The sequence below is a fragment of the Colossoma macropomum genome, unplaced genomic scaffold (assembly GCF_904425465.1).
Source record: "Colossoma macropomum unplaced genomic scaffold, Colossoma_macropomum, whole genome shotgun sequence".
Lineage (NCBI taxonomy): Eukaryota > Metazoa > Chordata > Actinopteri > Characiformes > Serrasalmidae > Colossoma > Colossoma macropomum.
Window position 1 is genome coordinate 399812 of NW_023495351.1, and position 26504 is coordinate 426315.

The 26504-nt window shown below is 38.7% G+C and overlaps 2 protein-coding genes across 2 annotated transcripts; both read left to right on the top strand.

The window, feature by feature from the left end:
• Positions 1–2323: 2323 nt before the first annotated feature.
• Positions 2324–15342, top strand: LOC118801856 (G-protein coupled receptor family C group 6 member A-like). The gene is made up of 6 exons (XM_036562248.1): positions 2324–2539; positions 2638–2929; positions 7416–8216; positions 9861–10067; positions 10157–10274; positions 12241–15342. The coding sequence occupies exons 1-6, from the start codon at positions 2337–2339 to the stop codon at positions 13362–13364; spliced, it is 2745 nt and encodes a 914-aa protein (XP_036418141.1). The 5' UTR covers positions 2324–2336; the 3' UTR covers positions 13365–15342.
• A 6322-nt stretch (positions 15343–21664) lies between these two features.
• Positions 21665–26407, top strand: LOC118801860 (G-protein coupled receptor family C group 6 member A-like). The gene is made up of 6 exons (XM_036562252.1): positions 21665–21871; positions 22009–22300; positions 22765–23553; positions 24174–24380; positions 24472–24589; positions 25155–26407. The coding sequence occupies exons 1-6, from the start codon at positions 21678–21680 to the stop codon at positions 26243–26245; spliced, it is 2691 nt and encodes an 896-aa protein (XP_036418145.1). The 5' UTR covers positions 21665–21677; the 3' UTR covers positions 26246–26407.
• Positions 26408–26504: the final 97 nt, after the last annotated feature.

Here is a 26504-nt window from a genome sequence, read left to right on the forward strand (position 1 = left end):
AATACTAAGTAGCCCATCCACTGATGACTATTCTATGGCTCAACTTGTCTCTGACTGCTCACACAATGCACGCTTAGCGGGTACATTTAGTGTCTCCCATTAGGGGTGATTGTACGAGGCTAAAATTTGCTACTTATTCGCAGCTTCCAGTGCATTTGGCTTCTTTTTTGCTGTGTCATTATTTATCACCTGAAGTTAGCTCCTTATTTGTAGGTTCGAAGCTATATTTTGCATTCATAAATAAGGTCATAATACAATATGACAATGATTTTTCAGTACACCATTGTAAATATAATAATTATGTAATATAAATGTATATGATTAAAATATATTACAAGTATTTAGTTTTTAAGATGTATAATGTTCTCTCAGTGTGTTTCAAGTGCATCACCTCATTTCAGCTTGCAAGTGCTATAAAGCATAGGACTGAAGAAAACACACTCACATACATGAAATAGAAATGTTAGTTATTTTTTTATATTGCGTATTTGTTGACAAGCAGCTCTTGACTGCTCCATTATGGTGGACATGCAGACATACTGCCACCACTAAGAACACAGCCCATCTGTGTATATCTTCTAAATTGTGAACTAAGGAGTTTTCTCCATTAACCACTGCTGATTTGTTACACCCTCATAGGTACCAGAAAGTAAGTCAGCGAAAAGAAGTAGTACTCATTTTTTAAAGTAACTTGTTTCTGGCAAATGCCATTTTTAATGAACAGAAAAATGTTTTTCACGTTTGCAGCCACACAGGTCCAAAAAGAAATTGTTCATCAAAATAATGCAAAATAATAGTGAGAATAACTTGCAGTACTTTTAATAAAATTGTCTTTAAAAAATGCTGTGTCAGTGTTAGAACACTCTTAAAATACTAAAATAATTCTAAATAAACTATTTCAAATGTCTACTTTTGCATATCAAGTCATAAAAAAGTGACTTACATAATGAAGATCATAAACGCTCCATAAGCTTTTTTGATGCTTGCCATGGCAGTGTGTTTTAGCTTAGGATGCTGGATTGTTTTGGGTTGATTTTCCTTGACCTCGCTGTCTGATTCTGACCCAGTTATGTTGTCGTCTGCCTGTCGCGAGCAGATGCATGCTTTACAGGGAAGGGGGTTGATTAGACTTAGGTAAAGCTCACATTCACATTGATGTGTACACAGTCTATTTGTTGTTTTATAGCTTTGAATTAGGTAGATACAAAGTTATTCTTGTACCAGAGTTATAGAGGCTTTTATTCAGAATATTTTCCTGAATTTCAAGCTTTGTTGTAATTATATAATTAAATACACTACAGAGGGATGATATTTGTTCATTTACATTAAGTTTTCACTCTGAGCTCTGACTACACAGAAGGGCATTTATTGAAATGTCAGCCTCACACTGACTTTCCACATTCTTGAACAGAAACGTCATGAAGTGAAGGTTGCACAATGTTTTCATTCATCTAGTTTCTACAGCTTTAACAGAGAATAAGAGCTAAATTTAAAAGAATAACTGATGTGATAAAACATCAGTTGATGTGGTTGGTACATTTGGTGAATGAATGCTAGGTCAAATTTGTACTGTATGGAATACCTTCACATTCGGTGCACATGCAGCGTTAGAGTTTAGCATGGAGGCAGCGTTTTCTCAGACAGAAAGTCATGTCAGATCTTTGCTGTAAAGCCAAAACTTGCTTCGTGGCAGATGCTGTGTGAAACTGCCAATGTAATTAAAGTAACATTCATTTTTTAAATGAATGATTTAAATGAATTTAATTCATCTCCAGTCGATAAATAACAGCCATCTTTTGGTCTACTGATCAAAGTTATTCTATTGTATCTGCATACTATGTAACATTTTAACAACTGACATTGCTTTCAGAATAATTTTGATGAATTTCAGGCTGTTTGACCTATGTGAGACTTCTTTTTCGCAACAGACGAGCACACAAACTGAAAGAAAAGGATGGTGTAATGAAGTGCGTCATTTCTTAGATGTGCTTTTTATTGGGTGTGATGCTTTTGAGTTCCATTCATGTGTTGAATTACTGATACTTGATCTTTGAAACCAGATACTGTGTCTCGTTTTGAATTGTGTTAGAAAATAAATATAAAGGTCAAAAGCAAATATTTTACAGTTTCACAGACAACAGTATTTTAATTAAAACATACTCTGTGATTAGAGACTTAAAATAACACTCATATATAGAGCAGTTTTTTGTTCCATAGTTAGACTAAACAGGTTCTGCTTCTTTGCTCTGTGGATCCTGTTCCTACACATTCTTCCTCTCGAAGGTTTCAGTTTGCATACAGTTCTTTACCAAGTTACCCTCAAACACATTCATGACATGGCGTCATGTCTATCTTCTCTGTGTTTTTGTGGGTTGTGGGTGGCTGTAATGTTGGGGTTGGGGGTCTGCTCCGATGATACGGAGTCCCTGTCTGGGGCGTATGCACCTGGAGACATTATCATTGGGATTCTGGGATCAGTTCACTCCAAAGTAAAAGACCTTCAGGATCGGGTTCGCCCAGACAAATATACCTGCACAGAGTAAGTGAGAGAGTTAAGCTTCATTTGTTTAAGTCTTATTAACTACCAGTGCTGATTACACCTCACTGTAACTTGCTCTCTTTCTGTCTCCTTTACAGCTTCGATCTCATACCATTTGTACAGTCTCTAGCTGTAATTTACACCATTGAAGAAATCAATGACTCTGGATTTCTTCCTGGGATTCGGCTTGGATATCTGATGTGTGATCCCTGTGTGTACGCTACCAAAGCCTTACAGTGCGTGGAGCACATGCTCTCTATTAACAAGACACTTGCAGTCTACGCTGACAACTCAAACTTTTCTTCGCCAGTGAAGGCATTCTTAGGAGAGAGATATTCTGAGCTGTCCATTCCTGTGGCCAAACTGCTCAGCCTCTACATGATTCCCCAGGTAATATTGGTTGGGTCTCTAGGATTAATGGGGCCCTGAATATAGCCAAAGACTGAATGATGTGAGATGTTATGATGTAACTTTTTTAAAAATCAATGATACAGTTATATATACTTTAACATGGCATACTAGCAGCAAAGAAGCCAGTTGTTGCATTTCCTAACTATGTTTTGTACACATTCTATACATTATGCCCATTAACTACACATCAGACCCACATATAAAGACCCTGTGCTCTCAAAAACAAAAATAGTTAACTCTGCTGATGTGGCTTATTATAAATATATAGGTTGGTATTTGTGTCTTTTGTCTTACCACAGGACTTGCTTCACATTTCATCTCCTTGGAATTAAAAGGTTCTATGTGCATTCAGAGCAGCTTTGAGATATTGAGCTTCAAATTCTAAATAGCAAAACAATGTGGAACAAGTCTGTGTCATACATGAAAATGACAGACACCCTAAATATGTTGTTCTAAATGTACAATATCAAAACCCTTTCAAATTTGTAAATGAGTTTTTTTGGAACAGGTCAAATGCAGACAGAGCTTTCTAATCCTAAAAACTCACTTTCTGCTTGGAGTTATAAGGTTCTGTCTTTCTTAACATGAAAAGAAGCAACGATTCTCAAGGATCACAAACAGGTTACTCGAAATCTGTTTTAAATAATAAAATTGCTATGGTAGCAGAGTGTCTACATTATCAGAAAGTGCAATTTAATGCCTTTTATGGCATTTTTATGACAATTTTATTTATTTTCTATGACACTTATTTCTTGTTTAAGGACAAATTATCTTTTTATTATTTATGTAAGTATAAAGGTCAGTGCTAACTATTTTTGTCCAGTACCGAGGCCAGTTATAGGTAGAAACCATTAGTTTAAGTGTAACCGGTCAGTCTAAAGGCAGAAAGAGGTTTTGTTTTATATCATAAATGTGACTCTAATGAGCCAAAATGTTTTATTTTGGGAGAAAGAAAAAAAATAAAAGCTGGACAAATTAATAAAGGTAATGTTTATGTTGTAATTGAGACCTCATCAATTCAAATGTTCACTATTTAATTACCTTTAAGGCTTAATATTTATAATATTTAAAACAATAACATTTTTTAAAGAACTGCAAGGAGACAGGCAGAGTTTAATCAACATGTTTTTGTGTTTCACAGTTTTATAAACTTCGACATGCAAATACATACAAACAAGAAATAGTTATTAATTTAAATTAATTATTAATTAATCAATTGTCAAGTCATTGCAAGACATAAAAAATGCAACAACTCAGTTTCTACTAACAATCAAAAATGATTGTTTCATTTCAATTTCATAAAATACCTCTAACTCATCAAGCTGTCAGATTCTGAGCTTCATAGCCTTGGCTCAAGGGTCCGGCTGCAGTCTATTGGGGCATTTTTTTAACAAAGCAATATAATACTGTCCATCTGCAAGCCGCTGGGTCTAGAGGTGTGACCCTTGTTATGTCTAGTAAAAACCCATTGCTCCACTGCCACTCTTTCTGCTACCTTTACCTCACTAGCCTGGAGAAAAAGAAAACATGTTTACCATGTCAGAGATTAGGGTCATCACAAAAATAAAAAGAGACCAAAAAGTTAGTAGCATGGTACCACTGACTACATGGTATCATAGGTGCCACAAAGTTAGTCAGCGAACAGAAGTAGTACTCACTTTTTTGAAATGTTGCAACTTGTTTCTGGCAAATGCCATTTTTAATGAACAGAAAATGTTTTTCATGTTTGCAGCCACACAGGTCCAAATAGAAATTGTTCATCAAAATAATGCAACATAATAGTGAGAATAACTCACAGTACTTTTACTTTTAATACTTAAGCATATTTAAAAGCAAATGATTTTGTACTTTAACTCAAGTAGAGAAAAATAGAAAACTGCTACTTTTACTGGAGTATTTTACAAAACTGTAAAAACAGGGGTTATTGAACTTTGTCCTACACCTGTTCATCATGCAGCCTTTTCATACTTGTTCATGATGGTAACATTTACATGTATAAGCCTAGGGTTCATACAATTTTGATAGCTTGTATGCTGTGAATGTCATTAGTGACATAGTTTGAATTAAACTGTGGTTTAAACTGCTGTGTTACCAATAGTTTTGGGGAACAGTCATTAGCAAGAAATGAGTTTGTTTAGTGGCCCGATGTGTCAGTGTTAGAACACTCTTAAAATACTAAAATAATTCTTAATAGCCTATTTCAAATGTCTACTTTTGCATATCAAGTCATGTAAAAAGTGACTTACAAGAATAAAGGATAGAAATGATCCATACATTTTTTGATGCTTGCCATGGCAGTGTGTTTTAGCTTGGGACGCTGGATTGTTTTGGGTTGATTTTCCTTGACCTCTCTTTGAACTCAGTTATGTTGTCTTCTGCCTGTCGTAAGCAGATTCATGCTTTATAGAGAAGGGAGTTGATTGGGCTTACGTAAAGCTCACATCCACATTGATGTGTACACAGTCTATTGTTGTTTTATAGCTTTGAATTAGGTAGGTACAAAGTTATTTTTGCACCAGAGTTATAGAGGCTTTTATTCTAAAGTAGCTAAAGACTATTTTACCATCTAATATTACAATCTTTCTGCAGTCATTAATATTTTAATACAGAGGTAACTGTTAGAACAATCTTTCTTCAAAAACCCAAACTTATCCTTCAGTGCTTGCCTCCTAATATTAGCATTAGCTGGGAGACTAACATTAGCATGCTAGTGTTATCTGGCTAGCGCAGTAGCTAACAATGAAAATAAAACACCAGTTAAAACAGTTAAAAAAGGCTTAACTTGCCTGTCATTTGTACTGTTGTCCTTCATGAGATCATCAATAAAGTTCTCCATCTTGAAGTTTCTCCTAAACTTCGCCTTATGTGACATCTTCTCATATTTCACTGCTGTGCTCCTTTTGTCCTTGTGTATGTTTGAAGTGCTGATTGGGTCACAGATAGAACCTAATAGAACTTAGAGAAGTTAGAGTTTGACTTTGCAGATACAACATGTTTGTTTTCTAGATAAAAAGTCAACTCAAAAATACATACAACTCAAAAATACACCTCAATTAATGTTAAGAAGTGTCAGAGAATAAGAACATGTGAATAACTCAATTTTGACAAAAATGTCACATAGGAACGATTCCAAGGAGATGATTTGTTATTATAAACACAGACTTCCTTTAGTACATTTATTTCTAAAAACTATCCATTGGATTTTACACAACATCTTAGTTTTGTATGAAACCTCAATCTATTGAGAGGATTGCTACATAGTGACAGGCAGTTTTTGGCTACAGGACATTCAGGTGCTAACAAATTATAATGACTGTAGCAATTAGTTGAAGTAGATTAGCACAATTTTAAAATTATGATGATGCAAAAAATGTGACAGTGTAGAAATTGTATTCATCCATATAAGAAAATGTGAAATATGGTACATGGAGCAGTTAGTCTACTGGCTAAGCTGGACCTCTACTTTGCTATTTAGCTTAGCAAAGGTTTAATTCCAGCCTTGTGACCATAGTGGTTTCCATGCCAAACTGGTCTGCCCTGATCTCATCCGATCTGCACTAATAGCCTCTCACTGTAACAGGGGCTTATTTAACACCTCATTTTATACAAATACTGACTACACAGAGTGAAAGTAGCAAACTAATAAAGTAGTTAGCTATTTGGCTTTTATGGTTGGCTAATGTACACTCAGTTAATGATTGGGACAGTGGCTGCAGTTAAATGCAATATCACTGGATAAAATAATGCACAAAAGCATGCACAAACTCTGTCCATCTAATTTCTACTCTAACTGTACCATTTCCAGAAAAGGTGCTGCTTGAAATGAACTAGTCCTAGGGGCTGTCACAATTACCCTATAAAAACAGTGAGTGCATTTACATGCACTTAATAATCTTATCATAATTGGATTTCTGCAGTTATCTGGTTATTAAAGTGGTCATGTAAACGGCATACTCCAATACTCTTAGATCAGAGTAAGGTCTAGAAATCTGATAAAGAGAGCTGGATTTTGACTCAGTAATCAGATTTTCAAAGTATGTATACTGTTACTCTGATTTCTTTCAGATTTTTCATCTGCATATGTGTGAAAACAGACCGCGGTACCAGAAATAAGCAAGCAGTGTTCAACACTGCAGTCATTAGATGGCAACAAAACACTTTTGGAGGGAATCTAAAACCAAATACATACACAGTTTATTTATTGGCTAGTTGCAAAGTAGAAATCCGATTACTGCTTCACTCATGTAGAACTGGAGTTTTCCAGTTATCTGATCACCCAAGGGCATATACCCACGGATTAATCAGATGATCGGATTAATGACAAAATCTGATGAAGAATTTCGGCAGTTATCAGATTATTAAGTGCATGTAAATGTTGTCAGTGTTAGCTAGTTACCCACTTTGAGTTAAAAGTCTATTGTTGGATTGCACATAGATTAATTTCACTTTACCTTTCTCTTAATAGATCAGCTGCACATCTTCTTCACCAGCACTGAGTGACAAGTTACGTTATGCATCCTTTTTCCGTGTCATTCCAAGCGATGTATACCAGACAAAGGCACTTGCAAAGCTCATGGCATACTTTAACTGGGACTGGGTTGGAGTGGTGTCAATAGATGATGACTATGGAAAACCTGCCCTGGAGAATTTTCTGCTTGAAAGAAAAGAACACATATGTGTAGATTTTCAGGAACTGTTACCAAACTACCTAGGCTTCATAAATATTGAACAGCGCATCATGGAAGTAGCTAATCGTATTAGATCATCCACTGCCAAAGTTGTGCTGCTCATCTTGAGACCGGAACTCGTTGAAATGCTTTTTCAGGAGCTGATTAAGACAAATACTACTCGAATCTGGATCGCCAGTGATGCCTGGTCTATGGCACGCCTTGTAATGAAGATGAAGGACATAAACAAGGTGGGAGAAATCTTTGGCTTTACATTTATCACTTCGAACATTCCAGGTTTTGAAGACTACCTCCAGAATCTGACGATAAGCCCAGGGGCAAAGAATGATTTCATCGAGGAGTACAAGCAAATTAGGTTCAACTGCAGCTCTGATCAGCAATCAGAGCACACATCACCTGTAGCCTGTAATATAACAGGCCCCCAAGAGGCAAACGATGACTACCTGCTCCATTCTGTGCATTTGACGAAGGCCTACAGTCAGAGAGTGGCAGTGTATGCCATAGCTCACGCCATCAAGAAAGTTCTTCAGTGTAACAACACTGCCTGCTCTGGAAATACCAACTTCATGTCGTGGCAGGTAAAATGAGTATGTTGTGTGTTTATAACAGCAAAACAAATAAATAAATAAAAGTAACAATAAAGTAAAAGCTGGTACGTCAATTATAATATTGATAACAGAAACAGGATGCAATTTTTGTAATGAAACTTGACAAAATCAGAAATTCCAAATGGCACGACTTGCTGAATTGACTTGCTAGTGCATGTTGATATGATTTCAATAATGCTATGTTCCCCTCAGATGTAGCTAGAGGTAGAGAGGAGATAATATGAGGCATGTGATGGAAGAAGGAAGGGAAGGACAGAGACAACAGTAGTTGCAATTTTTTTTCTTTACATTACTTCCCACTTGCAAAAGTGTGTGATACAAGAATAATATGTACAAAGAAAGAGCGAAAACCATGAAACAATAAGCTATCTATTGCTAGGATGCAAGGAATTAATGATAAAAGTATGGAGTCAAGAGATAATATTCCACTAACCACTGATTAAATATGAACATTGACTTGGAGGATCCAGCTAACTGCAAAGGTGGACTGAGGACGGCGACAAAGAAATTAAACCAATAATCCAACAGCTAACCTACCTAACCAGGTCTGATCCTTGCGATAAATGCAGTGGCACTCGCCCCTTATCTGATGTGTCTAAACAATGAAACAACTACCATGTATGTATAGGCATGCCCAAACTTTCCTGTCCACACATCGCGCTGGAGGTAGAGAAGCGAGCGAGAAAGAGAGAGAGAGAGAGAAATAGAAAAAAAAACTAAACTAAACATACCTGCATCGCAGGCACATAACACATAAAAATTAATATTTTGTCATAATAAATAGGTTTTAATACTCTCTTGCAGAATGAGCCAAAACTGGGGAAATGGGACAGCTGACGCCTTTAAAGTCATTAAACCAGATGTTTGCTTGATCACGTTTGCTTGAAAGCATACCCTAAGCACAGACCTACTGATTCGTCACTGTTATATTAGTTAACAAATTACACTTAAAGAATAAATCTGTTTATTGTTTTGTGCAAGTACACCCAAGAAATAAACCAGTTTCATGCATGCAATCAGTTTAGAAAGTATTTAATGTGTTTTTGCCTGATATACCTAGTGTGAAATTTGGCTTTCAGTATTCTTCTACATTGATGTGACTATGATAAGCATGGCAATGTACAACAAAACAGAGCAAGCAAAAAAAGTATTTGTTGTGTTTATAAAAAAAAATAAAATCATAACCTTTACATTGTGTAGCACTATTTTTATTGTTCTCGGAACAACATCAGTCTGTGGCTTTGGTTTCCACTTTTTTCCCACAAATATTGGAAAAGTGAGTTTCCTTCATCCATTCTGTTCAAAGTTTCATCACTGTGACAACCTTTCTACCTAAGCCTATGCTCTGTAATATGACCAGTTTTTAATATGATGCCCAAATTTGTTACGGATTTTTTTAAGTGCTTACTGTACCAACTGTAACCTATTATATAATTGAAAGATAGGTGACATTAAGATGGTGGAAGAGACAGAAAGCTCAGGCCTGACTGATACGTGAGGCTGAAAGACTTGCTCTTGCTTATATCTTCAGAGTGATTATATGTTGACCTGTGGTGACAGTTTTTATATTATATATGTCAACATGTGCTTCTACTTTTATATTTATATTTTCAGCTTGTGGACGTTCTCCGTAAAGTGAACTTCACTTTGGATGATGAGACATATTCCTTCAATCAAGTCGGTGACTTTGAGAATGGTTACGATCTCATAATGTGGAAAGAGAGTGGTGCTGAAAGAATACCTGATGTGGTGGGAAGATTTCTCATAAAGAATGACAAGGTTGAGATTGATGAGCATAAAATTCCATGGACCAACAACACGGTAAGAATAATTTAAATACTTTTTGTCCCATTAGCATTAGCATTATTTAATGCATTGGAAACCAAAAAACTCTCTTTCCTTACCTCTAGGTGCCCAGGTCCAGGTGTTCAGAGCCATGTCCCCCAGGCACAGAGAAGAACATATCAAGTATCTCCTGTTGTTATACCTGTACTAACTGTACTGAAGGATACTATTCTAATGCCACAGGTGAGTAAATTATCTACAGTAGCATGCAAACGTTTGGGCATCGCTGGTCAGAATTTCTGTCACTGTGAATAGTTAAGTGAGTAGAAGAGGCATAAAGTTAAAAACAAAACATTTTTTTTTTTCAAAATTAGAAGCAAGATTAGAGTATTATTTCTGTTTTGTACAATTTTAGAGTGAAAAAAGTACAGCACCACCATGAAAAAGTTTGGGCACCTCAAGAGGTTTGAGCTCTCATAACTTTTACCAAGATTTTAAACTTAATTAGCTTCGGAAAGTAGGAATTGCCAGGTGATGCAAATTTCACAGCTTTATTAATACTGTGACCCCTTGAACCTGATCCCAACAAGCAGCAGCCCTGGGCTCTTCTAAGCAGCTGCCTGGTACTCTGAAAATTAAAATAATTGATGCCTACAAAGCAGGAGAATGCTATAAAAAGACAGCAAAGCATTTTTAATTAGCCATTTCCTCAGTGCATAATGTTATTAAGAAATGGCAGTTAACAGGAATGGTGGAGGTCAAGTTGAAGTCTGGAAGACCAAGAAAACTTTACAAGAGCACTGCCCACAGGATTGCTAGAAAGGCTAACCAAAACCTTCATTTGAATGCAAAAGACCTTTAGGACGATTTAGCAGACTGTGGAGTGGTGGCGTGCTGTCCTGCCTTCTTAGAAGGGTCATCAGGAAAAACACTATTTTGCATCCTCACCACAAAGTTTGCAAATAAACATCTAAACAAGCTGGGTGCATTTAGGAAACAAGTCCTGTGGACTGATGATGAAGTTAAAATAGAGCATTTTAGCCACAGTGATGTATGTTTGGAGAAAAGAACACCTCTCTGACTGCTAAGCGTGGGGGTGGATCAATCATGCTTTGGGTTTGTGTTGCAGCCAGTGGCAAAACACAATTCACGTTGTGTATGGAAAATGTAAATTTCAGTAGTAAATTCTACTATATTACTAGTAAAAAATCAGTTTTCACTAAAAACATTTTTTGCAAATTTAATTCCTTTGTAAAATTTATTGTAAATTGAAATTATGATCAAAACTGCTTGCAATAAAATCAATTCTTGTATATAATTAGAATCTCAACATGTTGGAGTGCTTATTGCTTATTATTTTTTTTGGATTACTAGCAAAAGCCACTTTCCACACCCAGGAGGAGGACTCACCAAATATCGAATTAGACACAGGAATAAGAGGCTGTGTTAAATACACGGCTAGTTGAAGAGGAAGAGAGGAATCTGTTAATAATGTCTTTCTTTGAAACACTCTTCATGTTCTGCTACAGAAGCAGTTAGAACGTTTGCCGTGATGCTCCATCCAAATAGATCAAAACATGTCTTTTAAATATATTAGTTAATATTTTTACATGGCGGGTGTTAACCTAGGAGGGCAACCCAGGTTTAATATTTTTTAATAGTCTAAACAAATATTTTGTTCTGATATTTTAGGGCTGAGTGTTTCTGTTCATTTCAAGACTTTCAGTTTGACTTGGCATAGAGCAGAGGCTGCAGTAATTTTTCCCTGTATTGTTTATTTTTAGATATTTAATTTCTCACATAATATCTTAATTTTTATCTAGATTTTTATTTCTTTTTTATTGTATGGGCATTTGACATGATGATGCCATGTTTTGTGCTCTTTCTCCATTCTCTAAAGAATGTGTAACCATCTTGATGGATTAATCTAAAAATTCTAAGCAAAAATTGCCAGATAGAAAGAAGCCTGCATTTGCATGAGACTTTACCTCCATCTTACCAAAAGAGGAACTTGATTGAAGGAATATGTCTCTCAACAATTGCTTTCTTATAGTAGTTTTGTCTTAAATGTTGGAAGAAACAGGTTTGTGGCTATCATGCTGCAAAGGAGTCCTACAGCAACGTGTGATATTGAGTAAAATAATAAAAAAAATACCTCTATCTACACCCTGTCTGACTTTTATATGTTTCTCTTTCTTTCTCTCCACAGATCAGCCTGCCTGTCAAAAATGTCCAGAAGGCTCTTGGTCTCTTCCAGGATCGAGGGAGTGTCAGAGATGGAATATTTGGTTTTTGGAGTGGTCTTCAGCTTATTCCATTGTAGTGGTGATTGGAACAGTAATAGGTGCACTACTGCTGGTGTTCTCATTTATCTTTTTCATTCTACACAGAGAAAAACACATCATAAAGGACATCTTAGTCATTTCTTGTTTGATGAAATTTGGCCTGATGGTGAGTTTTGGAGGTGTAATACTTTTCTTAGGCAGCCCAAACATCCATCTTTGTAGAGCACAACAGACCATGTATGGTCTTGGGTTCACTCTCTGTGTGTCCTGCATTCTGGTTAAGGCCCTTCACATATTCTTAGAGTTAATGTCCTCTAATCCTGCAAAGCAGCGCAAACTAAGAAAGTTTGATAAGCCCTTTGTCATCATAGGAATCCTCACTGCTATTCAAGCTCTCATCTGTATCTTCTGGATGATATTTGATCCTGTTAATGTTGAGGAGACACAATCAAAAACTCAGTTACTTACCATGAACCGTCTGTGCACTCAGGGCTCTATGTATGGCTTTGGTGTGATGCATGTCTACATTGCTTTACTAGCTGTGCTAAGTTTTGGACTGGCCTTCAAGGGGAGAGATAACGAGACTGATCCTATAGTCTTCAGTATGCTCATCCATCTGTTTGCCTGGCTTTGCTTTATTCCAATCTTTATCACTCAATATGATTCACGCCCCATCGTCCAGATCTCTGGCATTATGGTCTCAAACTATGGAGTCATCTGCTGCCACTTTGCCCCAAAATGGTTTAAGATTCTCTCAGAAAAGGCTGAAACAAAGAAGGCAGTAAAACCACCAGTTGAGTCTCTTACGAATGACTCAGACTCTGGAGTGGTTTGTGGGACCTCAAGCGAGACAGCATCAATACCCAGCACACCACAGAGTCAATTCAGCATTGCAGAGTCAGAACAATCCAACTGGGATATTAACAGCCTGCATCTGTCAGAAGCCAGTATTGCCTCATTTAGGCGTCGGAGACTAAAAAGTTGGAGATCAAGAAGTCTGAGACCAAGAAGTCTGAGACCAAGAAGCTGGACACTACAGAGTTTATAAGCCTGTTCAGGTTGAATTATTTTATCAGTGGGACATCTGTAATGAAATTTGTAATAAGATTCTTATACATCTTACCAGTGATCATTTTTCCACAGAGCAAACAAGTTTCTAGTGGGTTGTATTTTCTACAACCCAGATGTCAAAGTAGAAAACTAAAAATTGTTGATATTGTCTGTATGTAATCAGAAATTTATACCTGTTGCTGCCATAATCACCCCTTTATTTTCTTTCTCTTTGTGCTAATGTTCCTCCAGTGTGGAGAGGATAGTGAGACCTAGACTAAGACCTAAGACCAAGTAAATGGTCTAGAGAAACCTTCATATAGACACATACATCACTTTTCAATTTGAAAATGTGTTTAATTTGAATACACACGCTAGGAGACTGTGGTGAGTAGCAGTGGTCAAAAACATTTTTTCCAATGTGTGGTGACATCTCCTTGGAAGATCATAGAGATTCAGACAGATGAGCTCGAACAAAATTCAAATTCTCTGGCCACCTCTAAGTTCTTTCAAAAACAGTAGGTAATTTGGTCTGTGATTTTCTTAGGGAAAGAGGTACAAAAACACCAACATGTCTGGTTAAGAAAATGGATGTTATAAGAACATTGTATTCTGTATTGCTCAGTGGGTTCTGCATACATAGTTATGTATTTTTATTTTTTCCAAGTACTGGAAACATGTTTGGCCAAATAGTCTCATCACAAAAAAGCCAGAACTTTTCAAAGTACTGCACAGAGCGCTAACATATAGACTCGGACAGACAGATGGTCAAATTCATTGGCAGAGCCACTCAAAATCCCTATTTCATCTAGAAGACTGGACATTTCCCAAACAGTGAAACCTCCCTGAGTCTGTGCTTAGTGAGATGAGCTGTGGCTGAGACGTTTTACTGTGATACACAAACTAATGCACTTGATCACAGTTTATTACTACTACTTCACTTTGTGGATTTATGAAAACTTACTTTGAATGTTTCTTGCTGCTGCTGCCCTAAACTAAGGCCGCCTTCACATGTGTCATATGTAGTGCAGACCTATCATACTTTTTTTATTCAGTTCTTTTTGATGTTTAAACATTCCTGTATTCGGCAGTAATCATGGATCTTGGTCCGCTTCTTAGTGAAACCTGCTTCAGGTCGCTGCTGGTGGGGAAACACATTATATGACAGTCCACACCAATTGTGAACTCAACACTGAGGCTGCTTTTCTCAGTGCACGTCAGTGCTGTACTGTCTGCAAAATCTGACTGCATTAACGCTGTTTTTTACAGATGCTTATATAGTCCTTGCAGCACGAGCTGCTGTTAATAGTGGCAGATGAGCAGAAAAATAATAGCAAAGATGTGTGTTTGATTTTGGCACATGGATCGCTAAAGGTATTTTTAGTATTTGTGACCTGATTAGTGACCTAATTGTGTCAAAGTAGATATCAACTAAGGTTTATTAAGATTATTCTAAATAATATACACATGGACACTAAGAATCTCTAGTTTCCGTTGTGCTATTATCATAGCGGCAAATGTGAGAGCAACAGAGCAGATGTATCCCTGCAACATTTCTACTGAAAAACAAACACTCACAATTTGGTCCACTTAAGCTGCTGCAGTGTGAAAGAGGTACAGTATCAAAAAAGCCCAAGTTCTGGTGCGAACTTTAGATAATAAACCGTATGAAAACAGCCAGAGCTGCTCTGCTGGCAATGCTATGCTGCTTCCAGACTGGGCATAGGTAGGCAACAAAAAGTCTCCTTTGTAGGATTACTATGAATAACAACTCTCTCAGTGCAGTAAACCTGTTTGGTGCTTTCTTTTAGAGAAAGAGCAACAGTTTCTTATCGCTATCATTTATCGAGAATTGTTCTCAATTAGATAAAACTTGCTGCTCTGTGCATATGGAAAGTCACAGTCTCCATGATACAGCAGTCAAATCTTGTGTTTTTAGTGTTATTTTTTACATATTTTTGTGTATATATTGTTTCTATGTTTTTTTGTTTGTTTTTTTTTTTGTTTGTTTTTTTCTGTTGTTTAATTTGATTCTGTGGGTTGGGACAGGGATGCAGGGATGTGTGAAACTGAATGTGCATGGTGTTTTATATTACTGTACTATAAATGTATGACATCTTTTATTAAAAAAAAAATAATAATAATAATATTTACAAAAAAAAATTCTTCAGAGGTGGGGGAGTGATGGTTAACTGCATTGCGTATATTAAGTTGCCCAAACTTTTTTGTTTTTTTGGACTAGAAGGACAAAACAATATACCAAAAAAGAAGGCATCGAAAAGAATGGTTTTAAATAGAGGTGGTTGCTGAGATGTTGCTAGGTTGTTGGAATGAAGTCCCAGGTGGTTACTAAGGTGCTGTTAGATCATTGCTATGCTGTCCCCCGTGGTTGCTAAAGTGTTGAGTAGCAGTTGTTATGGTGTCCCAGGTGGTTTCTAGGGTGTTTCTAAGTCATTGCTATGCTATCTCATAACATAGCAAAGTGGCAGACTGCATATAGTTTCAGAGCAGGGTCGCTAGAGTTCCAAACCTCATTTGACATTAACATCAGCATAAAAACTGTGCGCCAGGAGCTATATGGCATGGGTTTCAATGGCCAAACAGTTGCATGCAAGCCTTACATCACCAGGCACACTGCCAAGCTTCGGATGGTCTGGTGTAAAGCACGCCGCCACTGGACTCTGTAGCAGTGGAAACATATTCTGCAGAGTGATGAATCACACTTCTCTATCTGGCAGTCTGATGGACGAGTCTGAGTTTGGCGAATGCCAGGAAAATGTTACCTGCCTAACTGCATTGTGCCAACTGTAAAGTCTGGTGGAGGAGGGATAATGCGATGGGGTTGTTTTTTAGGGGGTAGCCTAGGATCCTTAATTCCTGTGAAGGGAAATCTTAATGGTTCAGCATACCAAGACATTTTGGACAATTGTATCCTTCCAACTTTGTGGAAACAGTTTAGGGAAGACCCTTTTCCGTTACAGCATGACTGCCCAAGTGCACAAAGCAAGCTCCATAAAGGCCTGACTGGGTGAGTTTGATGTGGAAGAACTTGACTGGCCCTCACAGAGCCCTGACCTCAACCCCATCGAACACCTTTGGGATGAACTAGAATAGAAGTTATGAGCCAGGCCCCGTCATCCAACATCAGTGTCTGACCTTACAACTGCTCTTCTAGAGAAATGGGCAAAAATTCCCAGACACACTCCAAAATCTTGTAGAAAGCCTCCCAGAAGAGTAGAAGCTGTTACAGCTGCAAAGGTGGGACCAACTCCATATTAATGCCTATGGATTTAGAATGGGATGTTATAAAAGCTCCTGTAGGTGTAATGTATAGGTGTCCAAATACTTTTGTCCATATAGTGTACCTGGTTTTCCTAGCTATGGAAAGGAAAACCTACAAGTTTTCTTACATTGCATGTAGTAAGGTGCCTGCTTGGACTCCACCCTTTCTGTATCTACCATCATCCACTAATCAAATTTTCTGGAGCTTTAATGAAATAAAATAAAATCTATGGATTGTTTATTATAACAAATAAATGTACTTTCAGGTAAAGGGTTCAGGTGCAGATCAGCTTTAAAGGCTGTAGAACAGTTGTCTAAATAAACATTCAGAACAAAAATCATTTTTAACCTCATTTTGTTATATAGTTCTGGATGTACTTTTTCAGAATCTCCAATGATGTACTCTGTTACCCCTTTGTGCTGGATTTATTAGCTGACTTCCTAGACTCTGTCACACAGCCTCCGAAACCCCTTGTAGATTCGGACTCGATCTCCCAGAATCCTCTGGGAGATCACATGACTTCTGATCTTCCCATAGGCGATAAGACTAAAACGGACTTAATATCCCAGGATCCTATGGGAAGTCACATGGCGTCTGATGTGACACCGCGCTCCTATCAGCGCTCTAGCTCTCCAGAGTATGATGTGATTCACCTGTGTTATGTGTCATATGATATACTTAGTATAGTATATAAGCCGGGCTTTAGCTTAGTAAAGTTGTGAAGTATTGTATCCAGTTTGTGACCTACTGAGCGTTTATTCTATTGTTGTGTATTTCGTGTATGACCTTTGCTTATCGTTTTCTCGCCTCTGCCCTTTTTGCTCTGCCCTTTGGACTTGGTTGCTATTGTCTCTGATTTTGGATTATGACCACTTGCCTGTACCTTAGACCACGCTACTGCTTTTCCCTTTTTGGATTGTTGCCTTGGCTGAACTTTGTCTCTTTCGTGTGCCTTCCGGATCTGAACTCTGCCTGGTTATCGACTACGACTTTGAACTCTGTTTCTACCAGTAAAGCCCTTCTGTAAGTTACATCTGCGAGCGTCTGACCATGTTTGAAACCTTACAGAATGATAACATTATTTTTTTTATATTATTAATATTATTATTGTTATTCAAAATTACTAAAACACAGTGCACAGATAACCATGGCAAACAGTGGTTTATGGAAGTAGTAGTGCAATTACATATTAAATAAAAAGTAGGCACATTTCAAATACTATTGAACTTGAACAAAAAAATAATAATAATTGGGGGTTATTTTAAACTCTGTGCCCCACTGAACCTTAAGACTCCCAAAAACCCCAGAGCATTTCCTTGGTTGGGTGCTACGTGACAAGGATAAACAGCATTCCAGCAGGTGGTGAAAACTGTCCAATGCATCACAGGTACACAGTTACCCACCATTGAGAGCATTTACCATAAGCACTGCCTGGGCAGGGCGAGGAACATCATCAAGGACATTTCTCATCCTAACCACGGACCTTTTACCCTCCTCCCACCTGTCAGGCATTACAGGAGCCTCTGCTCCCACACCAGCAGGCTCAGAAAGAGCATCTTCCCTGAGGCTGTGACCCTGCTGAACTCCACACCGCCACTTTAACCACATCTGTGCATTTACTGCTCTGTTACTTGACTATGTCCTAGTATTATTGCACTATTTATGTTTGTACAGTCTATTACTGCTCTATTCATATTTGCACAGGCAGTTACTGTACATGTTTTTACTCTTCACTCATCATTTTACATATGCTGCTCTCACAGTACATACTACCTACATTTGCATTCTCTCCACTCACTCTGTATACATGTATATTGTATTTATACCTGCAAAATCTATATTTTTTTTTTACCACTCTAACAGTGTCAAGTTTAGTGCCATAGGGCTGACGATGGCAGCAACAGCACTCTGATGCTCATTCTGATGTCCTCTGCATCATCGATGCTGGTGGGTGTGCAGCTCATCTGCACTACCCATGAAAACCCTGCTGCCTTCGACCTGACAGCACACCCCACCTCCACAGATCCTCCAACCAGCCCTGATGCTGCATGTTCTACTATGCAGTGGGCGTCAAATGGCTTTGGGTTCCACTGTGCAATGGGCATCCAGTGGCTTCATCGTTGCCATATGGATGCCTTTGACACTTAGCATAACTCTCTCTAGGTCCATTTGGCACCTGTTGCTTCTCAAAAAATCTAGGCCTTGAATGCACATCTTGGACTTCAGCTATGCAGACTAAGTGGTGCTTATTCTTGCCCCCAACTGTCAGTGTCTCACCAGACAAATGTGGAAATGAACTGCTATTCCTTCCAGCTCATACTCTGCAGGTAACACTTCTGGCTGGGTGACTGTGAATGAACCAGAGCAGGGCATGGAACTACTTCAGTATTGATGGAAATGTGGCAGAAGTCTGATATGGATGTTTGCCCCACCACGGCCAGTTTATTTGCTGCCTGTGTTGTTCTTTTTGGCTAGGTTAGAATTCTTTCCCACTGGCCTCACAGCCATAGAACAAGCCCTAGCCAGATGTCCTAGTTGGCTGCAAATCCAGCACTGGTGGCCCCATGCTACTGGCTGTATGCCCCTGCTGAGAATTTGCTTTATGATATCCAATAGAAACCACTAGTTTCCTGTTATTTAGATCCCATTAAGACAGATGTACCAGCCAGCATCTTGTCCAGCCGCAGCAGCCCTGTGCCACTGTCCAGCCAGGAGAATCTCTACTGCAGCTGCTTCAGGGTCTTACTCACACCAATGTGAGCTACCCCATGCACCAGACCCATCCCTGTTTTCTGCAGGCTATGCAGCACCAGCAACTGCCAGATGTGCTTACCAGGCACCAGATCCTCCCATGTGTGGTACAACAGTCCTTCACGTAATCTGAGGCTGCTCCAGCCTGCACTGAGCACCTTGGTGGTGGGCCCCCTGGTGCTGGGTAGGTGAGTTGAACACAGGGCTTGACTGTCTATGATGATAACATTTGAAAGTCAGCCTTCAGCTGACAACAATGACAAACAAAGAATTTTTTAGATTTACACTTTTCAGTCAGGAGAATTTTGGCCTTGCTTGGCTCTGTGGAGTAGTACTTCTCTTAGCCTCTGACAGCCTTCACTGGCTGTGTTTACATGCAAAGATTTTTGCCAGTATTCAATCCGATTACAGATTCAGACTGAGGTGTTTATATGCACACTCTGTTCAACAATCTGATGGAAAATCTTCGTTTATATGCTCACTACAAGTAATCCGATGCAAAATGACGCGCATGCGTGGAGTAGCGCTTAGAGTAAACGTTACCATGACAGCGAACGTCACGTGAGGTCCAGTCCGCGTGAGATGAGTTTCCAGTTGGCGCGCTGGAGTTTTAATAGCTTTAAAATGATGTCAGACTCAGGAAAACGTGCTTCACATGTGCTTATTAAAGAAGGCGAGAGGAAGACGTCGTGTTCTGAGACTCATAAGCTGGTCGTCCGTCCCACCGCCGTCTTTTAAAGATCAGAGCATAAACTTCGTCTCCTCTGCAGACCAGTTTCTGCTCCGCCATGCTGAACGGTATAAACTTTCGCCATGACGCGACGCACCTGCGCAGAACATACTTACACGTTCCGATTGGAATGTAATCGGATTCAGGCGTTTACATGGCTATTATTCTTCTATTTAACGGATTATTTAGAGGTTTACCCACCTCGTTCAATCGGATAGAAATTGTATTCCGAATGGCCTCAATCGGACTAGACTATTCCGTTTGAGGTGTTTACATGGACGTGTTCTATTCCGATTGAGCTATTAGTCGGATTATTAACGGATTATCAGGCTGCATGTAAACGTGGCTTGAGGTGTTTATATGCACACTCTATTCAACAATCTGATGGAAAATCTTCGTTTACATGAGCACTACCATTAATCCGATGCAAAATGACGCGCATGCGTGGAGTAGCGCTTAGAGTAAACGTTACCATGACAGCAAACATCACGTGAGGTCCAGTCCGCGTGAGATGAGTTTCCAGTTGGCGCACTCGTGTTTTTAATTGCTTTAAAATGATGTCAGACTCAGGAAAACGTTCTTCACATGTGCTTATTAAAGAAGTTCTGAGACACATAAGCTGGACGTCCGTCCCACCGCTGTCTTTTAAAGATCAGAGCATAAACTTCGTCTCCTCTGCAGACCAGTTTCTGCTCCGCCATGTTGAACGTTATAAACTTTCGCCATGACGCGACGCGCAGAATATACTTACATGTTCCGATTGGAATGTAATCGGATTCAGGCATTTACATGGTCATTATTCTTCTATTTAACGGATTGTTTAGAGGTTTAACCACCTCGTTCAATCGGATAGAAATTGTATTCTGAATGGCCTCAATCGGACTAGACTATTCCGATTGAGGTGTTTACATGGACGTGTTCTGTTCCGATTGAGCTATTAGTCAGATTATTAGGCTGCATGTAAATGTGGCTACTGATGAAGATTGATGATGCATTAGGCAGGATGTCTGTGGCACAGTCTGAGGGGCAATGAAGAGGATATTCTGTGGCCTTGTTAGTGACCTCAGCAAGTCACTGTACTCAGGAGTCAACGTGTCTGCTGCTGGTCTTTCTATAGAGGTTGAGCTACACTTGATCCAGAGTTGTAAAAAACTGTTTGAAACTAATTAATCACGGCTTGCAGCTTTTGTTGTTTAGTTAAAGCTTCATAGAACTTTTCATAGATTAAGATGTGCCAGTATATAGCAACTAATCATACATAATGAGTAAAAATCAAGATTAAAATTAAATACATTGTTAGAGAATTTGGTTTTAGGTTTTTTTTTTAATATGAAACTGTATGTTTTTCTGAATGCATTAAAGAGCAGCTCCTTTTTCTATTTTTTTCTTCAGCACTACGATGTGTAGGTTTAAACCAGTTCTTCCTGTTTTGGTCTCCCACATGTTATGCCTTCATTCTCCCAGAACATGCCCTTGTTTAATATTATATTAAGCTCCACCACAAATTTCCACTCCTTCACTTCAGTTTCAGACAGTGAGTTCTCAATATGAGGTCTCTTTCTTGTCTTTTTGTGCTGGGGGTGGCTGTAATGTTGGGGTTGCATTTCCACCACAGTGTTACGGAGTCCATATGTGGGGCGTATGCACCCGGGGACATCATCATTGGGATTCTGAGTTCAGTTCACCACGACATAAAAGATCTTCAGCCTTGGATCCTTCCAGATACGTCTGCCTGTATAAAGTGAGTATGCAGTTGAGTTTATGCTACTTTTGGTGGTATGGAATTATTTTAAAAACAGGAACCTCATATAATTACCTCTACACATTAAAATCCACACTTAATCATCGTAACTAACTTTCTTTCTCTCTTTATTCCAGCTTTGATCTTGTAACATTTGTTCAATTCTTAGCTTCAATTCACACAATTGAAATGATCAATGACTCTGGATTTCTTCCTGGGATTCAGCTTGGATATCTGATGTGTGATCCGTGTGCGCATGCAGCCAAAGCTGTACAGTGTGTGCTGGATATGCTGGCTGTTAATGGGTCACTTACAGTCCTCTCTGACTTTTCAAAATTCAGTCCACCTGTGAAAGCCTTTTTAGGCGAGAGATACACTGAAACATCTATTCCTGTTACCAAACTGTTCAGCTTGTACAAGATTCCCCAGGTAATACTGAGTAACATGTCATTATTATATTTAATAGTTTTTATATTTATGCAAGACATTTTTGTTTAGTTGTGAAATTTGTTTAGTTGTGAAATCTTTACAGTAAGTTAGTGCCACCGTATTGTTGTTATTTCTTTTTTAACACTGTAGAGTTTATATCAAGGTGATACTGATTTACACACAATCAACATACTTAATTAAAATGTTTACATTAACGTTTTTAAGGAATTTATAGCTCGTTGGTATAAAAAGTTCTGAACAATTGATCTTAGGGCAAGGAAGGGGTCTGTTTCATAGTTGATTATTTTTATACAGCTTCATTCTTTTGGACTCCAATGCGATTTCTGTTGTTCATTTCCATTCCTATAAAATTGCTGAGATCAAGTTTTTCCTTTTTAATATTATTTAATATATACTATAAAAGAATCAGTTCAGATACAAACATTCCAACTTTCTCATTACAGGTAGCTTGCACATCTTCTGCAGCAGCCCTAAGTGACAAGTTACGCTATACATCCTTCTTTCGTGTCATTCCAAGTAACATATACCAGGCGCAGGCGCTGGCAAAGCTGATGAGGCACTTTAACTGGGACTGGATTGGGGTTGTGTACCTTGATGATGATTATGGTAAAGGTATCCATGAGAACTTTGTGGAACATGCAGCTACAGAGCAGATATGCTTTCACTTCGATGAAATGGTATCAAACTACATTGATGTGAAACAGCGCATCAAGCAGGTGGCTGATATTATCCGAAACTCCACTGCTAAAGTTGTGGTGCTCTTCCTAAGAATTCAGCAGGTAGAGATGCTCTTTGAAGAGATGATTAAGACAAACACTTCTCGAATCTGGATCGCCAGTAACACATGGTCTATGGCACGTCTCTTAATGAAGATGAAGGGCATAAACAAGGTGGGAGACATTCTTGGCACTAACTTCATCACAGGGAAGATCCCAGGTTTTGAAGACTACCTCCAGAATCTGAGGCCACGTCCAGGGGCAAGAAATGACCTAATCAGGGAGTACAAACAAATGAGATTTAACTGCAGTCAGCAATCAGCGCACACGTCACCTGTGGCCTGCAATGTGACAGACCCCCAGGAGGCAAACGATGACTACCTGCTCCATGCTGTGGACGTGACGGAGGCCTACAATCAGAGAGTAGCAGTGTATGCTGTAGCTCATGCCATCAAGAAACTTCTTCAGTGCAATGACACTGCCTGCTCTGGGGATACCAGCTTCATGCCATATGAGGTAAAAAATATGATAAGGATTTTTTGGTTGTTGCACATTACTCTTTATCATATAGCTGAAAGTTTTCAGTACAAATGTATCATCAGGAGATCGCAAGTTTGATCCCTGGTGATGCTACAGCCATCTGTAGCCGGGAGTCCGAGAGAGCACAATTGGCCTCGCTCTCTCTGGGTGGGTGGGATGGCCCCTCCTTCTCCCCCCATCACTCAACGCGATGTCTGTCAGCGCAGGCATCTGTTAGCTGATGTAACAGATCTGGCGGTTGGCGCTTTCCTCCGTTTCCTGACGTTGTGTGAGCGGCAGTTCGAAAAGAAGCGGTGGCTGGTTTCACAGGTCTCGGAGGAAGCCTGTGTTAGCCTTCGCCCTCCTAGCGCTGATGGTATTGTGTGATTGGTTAAGTCCTAACTAGCTGGCGATGACTAAATTGGGGAGATAATTGGGTTAAAATTTAAATATGATATTAATAAAACTATCACTCACTGTGTCAGGTTTGCTGTTCATCATGATTTTTAGCTCTGGTTTACAAACACTAGTATTCACCATTCATTCTTTTTAGTAGAAGTCATTCTATTAATTTAAATCATAAAAATAAATGGATGTTTTCAATTCTGCATTTTCAGCTTTTGAACATTCTTCGTAAGGTGAACTTCACTTTGAACAATCAGACATACTCCTTCAATGAAAATGGTGAATTTGAGAATGGTTATGATGTCATGATGTGGAAACAGAACGGTGATGAAAAAATATCAGAAGTGGTGGGAAAATTCCTCATAATAAATGGGGATGTTACAATCTATGAGCACAAAATCCCCTGGAACAACAATACGGTGAGATAAAATTACATCCTGTATGTCCTGTATTGTGCATTAGCATTATGTAAAGCATTAGTAACCCAAACCACTCCTTTTTTACATCCAGGTGCCCTTGTCCAGGTGTTCAGAGCCATGTCCCCCAGGCACAGTAAAGAACATATCAAAAATCTCCTGTTGTTATAAATGTGCTAACTGTAGTGAGGGATACTACTCTAATGAGTGTGGTGAGTAAGTTAATGAACTTTTGTCCAATTAGCGCTAACCAGTGGAAGGTTATTTAATACCATTTTTCCTGCTACACCAAAGTTTACAGTTGGCACTCTGCGTTCAGGTAGTTGTTCTCCTGACTGTTCCAAAGTCCAGTGGTGGTGCACTGTACATCACTTCAGCTAATGCTGGGCATTGTGCAAGGTCGGTTTGTGTGTGGGTGTATGGCCTCTGTGTTTACCAAGGAAGCCCAGACCAGCTCCTACTGAATTAGCCAAACCCATTAATAAGGAGGATTGCCTATGTAGTATATGTCTATTTTTTAAACATGAAGGTGCAAAAAAGGTGTTTTTGAAACAATGTCACAAAAGACTCACTTCGGTTCGGTAAACAACCATCTTTGTAAATAAAATATGTAAAATATAAGATAAATAAAGCATTTAAACAGATTTAAGAATGTGTATTTTCACCAACATTCCAAATCATTCATATCATGAATTTTGTGTAGAAACTAAAAATAAATGAATTCTCTCTACATTCCTATCTGATTTTTATATGTTTCTCTTTTCTTTCTCTCCACAGATCAGGACACTTGTAAACAATGTCCAGAAGGTTCTTGGTCTCTTCCAGGATCGAGGGAGTGTCAGAAATGGAACATCTGGTTTTTGGAGTGGTCTTCAGCTTATTCCATTGTAGTGATGATTGGAACAGTAATAGGTGCACTACTGCTGGTGTTCTCATTTATCTTTTTCATTCTACACAGAGAAAAACCCATCATAAAGGACATCTTAGTCATTTCATGTCTGATGAAATTTGGCCTGATGGTGAGTTTTGGAGGTGTAATACTTTTCTTAGGCAGCCCAAACATCCATCTTTGTAAAGCACAACAGACCATGTATGGTCTTGGGTTCACTCTCTGTGTGTCCTGCATTCTGGTTAAGGCCCTTCACATATTCTTAGAGTTAATGTCCTCTAATCCTACAAAGCAGCGCAAACTAAGAAAGTTTGATAAGCCCTTTGTCATCATAGGAATCCTCACTGCTATTCAAGCTCTCATCTGTATCTTCTGGATGAAATTTTATCCTGTTGATGTTGAGGAGAAACAATCAAAAACTCAGTTACTTACCATGAACCGTCTGTGCACTCAGGGCTCTCTGTATGGCTTTGGTGCGATGCATGTCTACATTGCTTTACTAGCTGTGCTAAGTTTTGGACTGGCCTTCAAGGGGAGAGATAATGACAAGACTGATCCTATAGTCTTCAGTATGCTCATCCATCTGTTTGCTTGGCTTTGCTTTATTCCAGTCTTTATCACTCAATATGAATCACGCCCCATCGTCCAGATCTCTGGCATTATGGTCTCAAACTATGGAGTCATCTTTTGTCACTTCACCCCAAAATGGTTTAAGATCCTCTCAGAAAAGTCTAATACATTGAAGGCAGTAAAACCCCTAATTGATCCTCAAACAGATGACTCAGACTCTGGAGTGATTTGTAGGACTTTAAAGGAGACAGTGTCAATACTCAGCGTACCACAGAGCCGATTCAGCACTGCAGAGTCAGAAATGTCAGAAATGTCCAACTTGGATAGTAACAGCCTGCATCTGTTAGAAGTTAGCATTGCCTCATTTAGGTGTCGGAGACCAAGAAGTCTACGATCAAGGAGTTTATAAGTCATCTGTCTCACACATTTGCTAAAGGGTATAAGATCCACTCAGAAATTAAGAATTTAAGTGTAACAAATAAAAATAACTAAATCTTGCCATAGAAGAATTTTTGTCAGACTCTAGAGCAAGTGCAACTTCACAGAGACCTTAAGGGAGTCCACCACAATACACAGCATAATGTCACAATGTAATGTCTTATATTTGTGAAAGTCAAGAATGTTCAGGCAACTACATCAAAACCAAGGTAGATATCAAATATTAGACA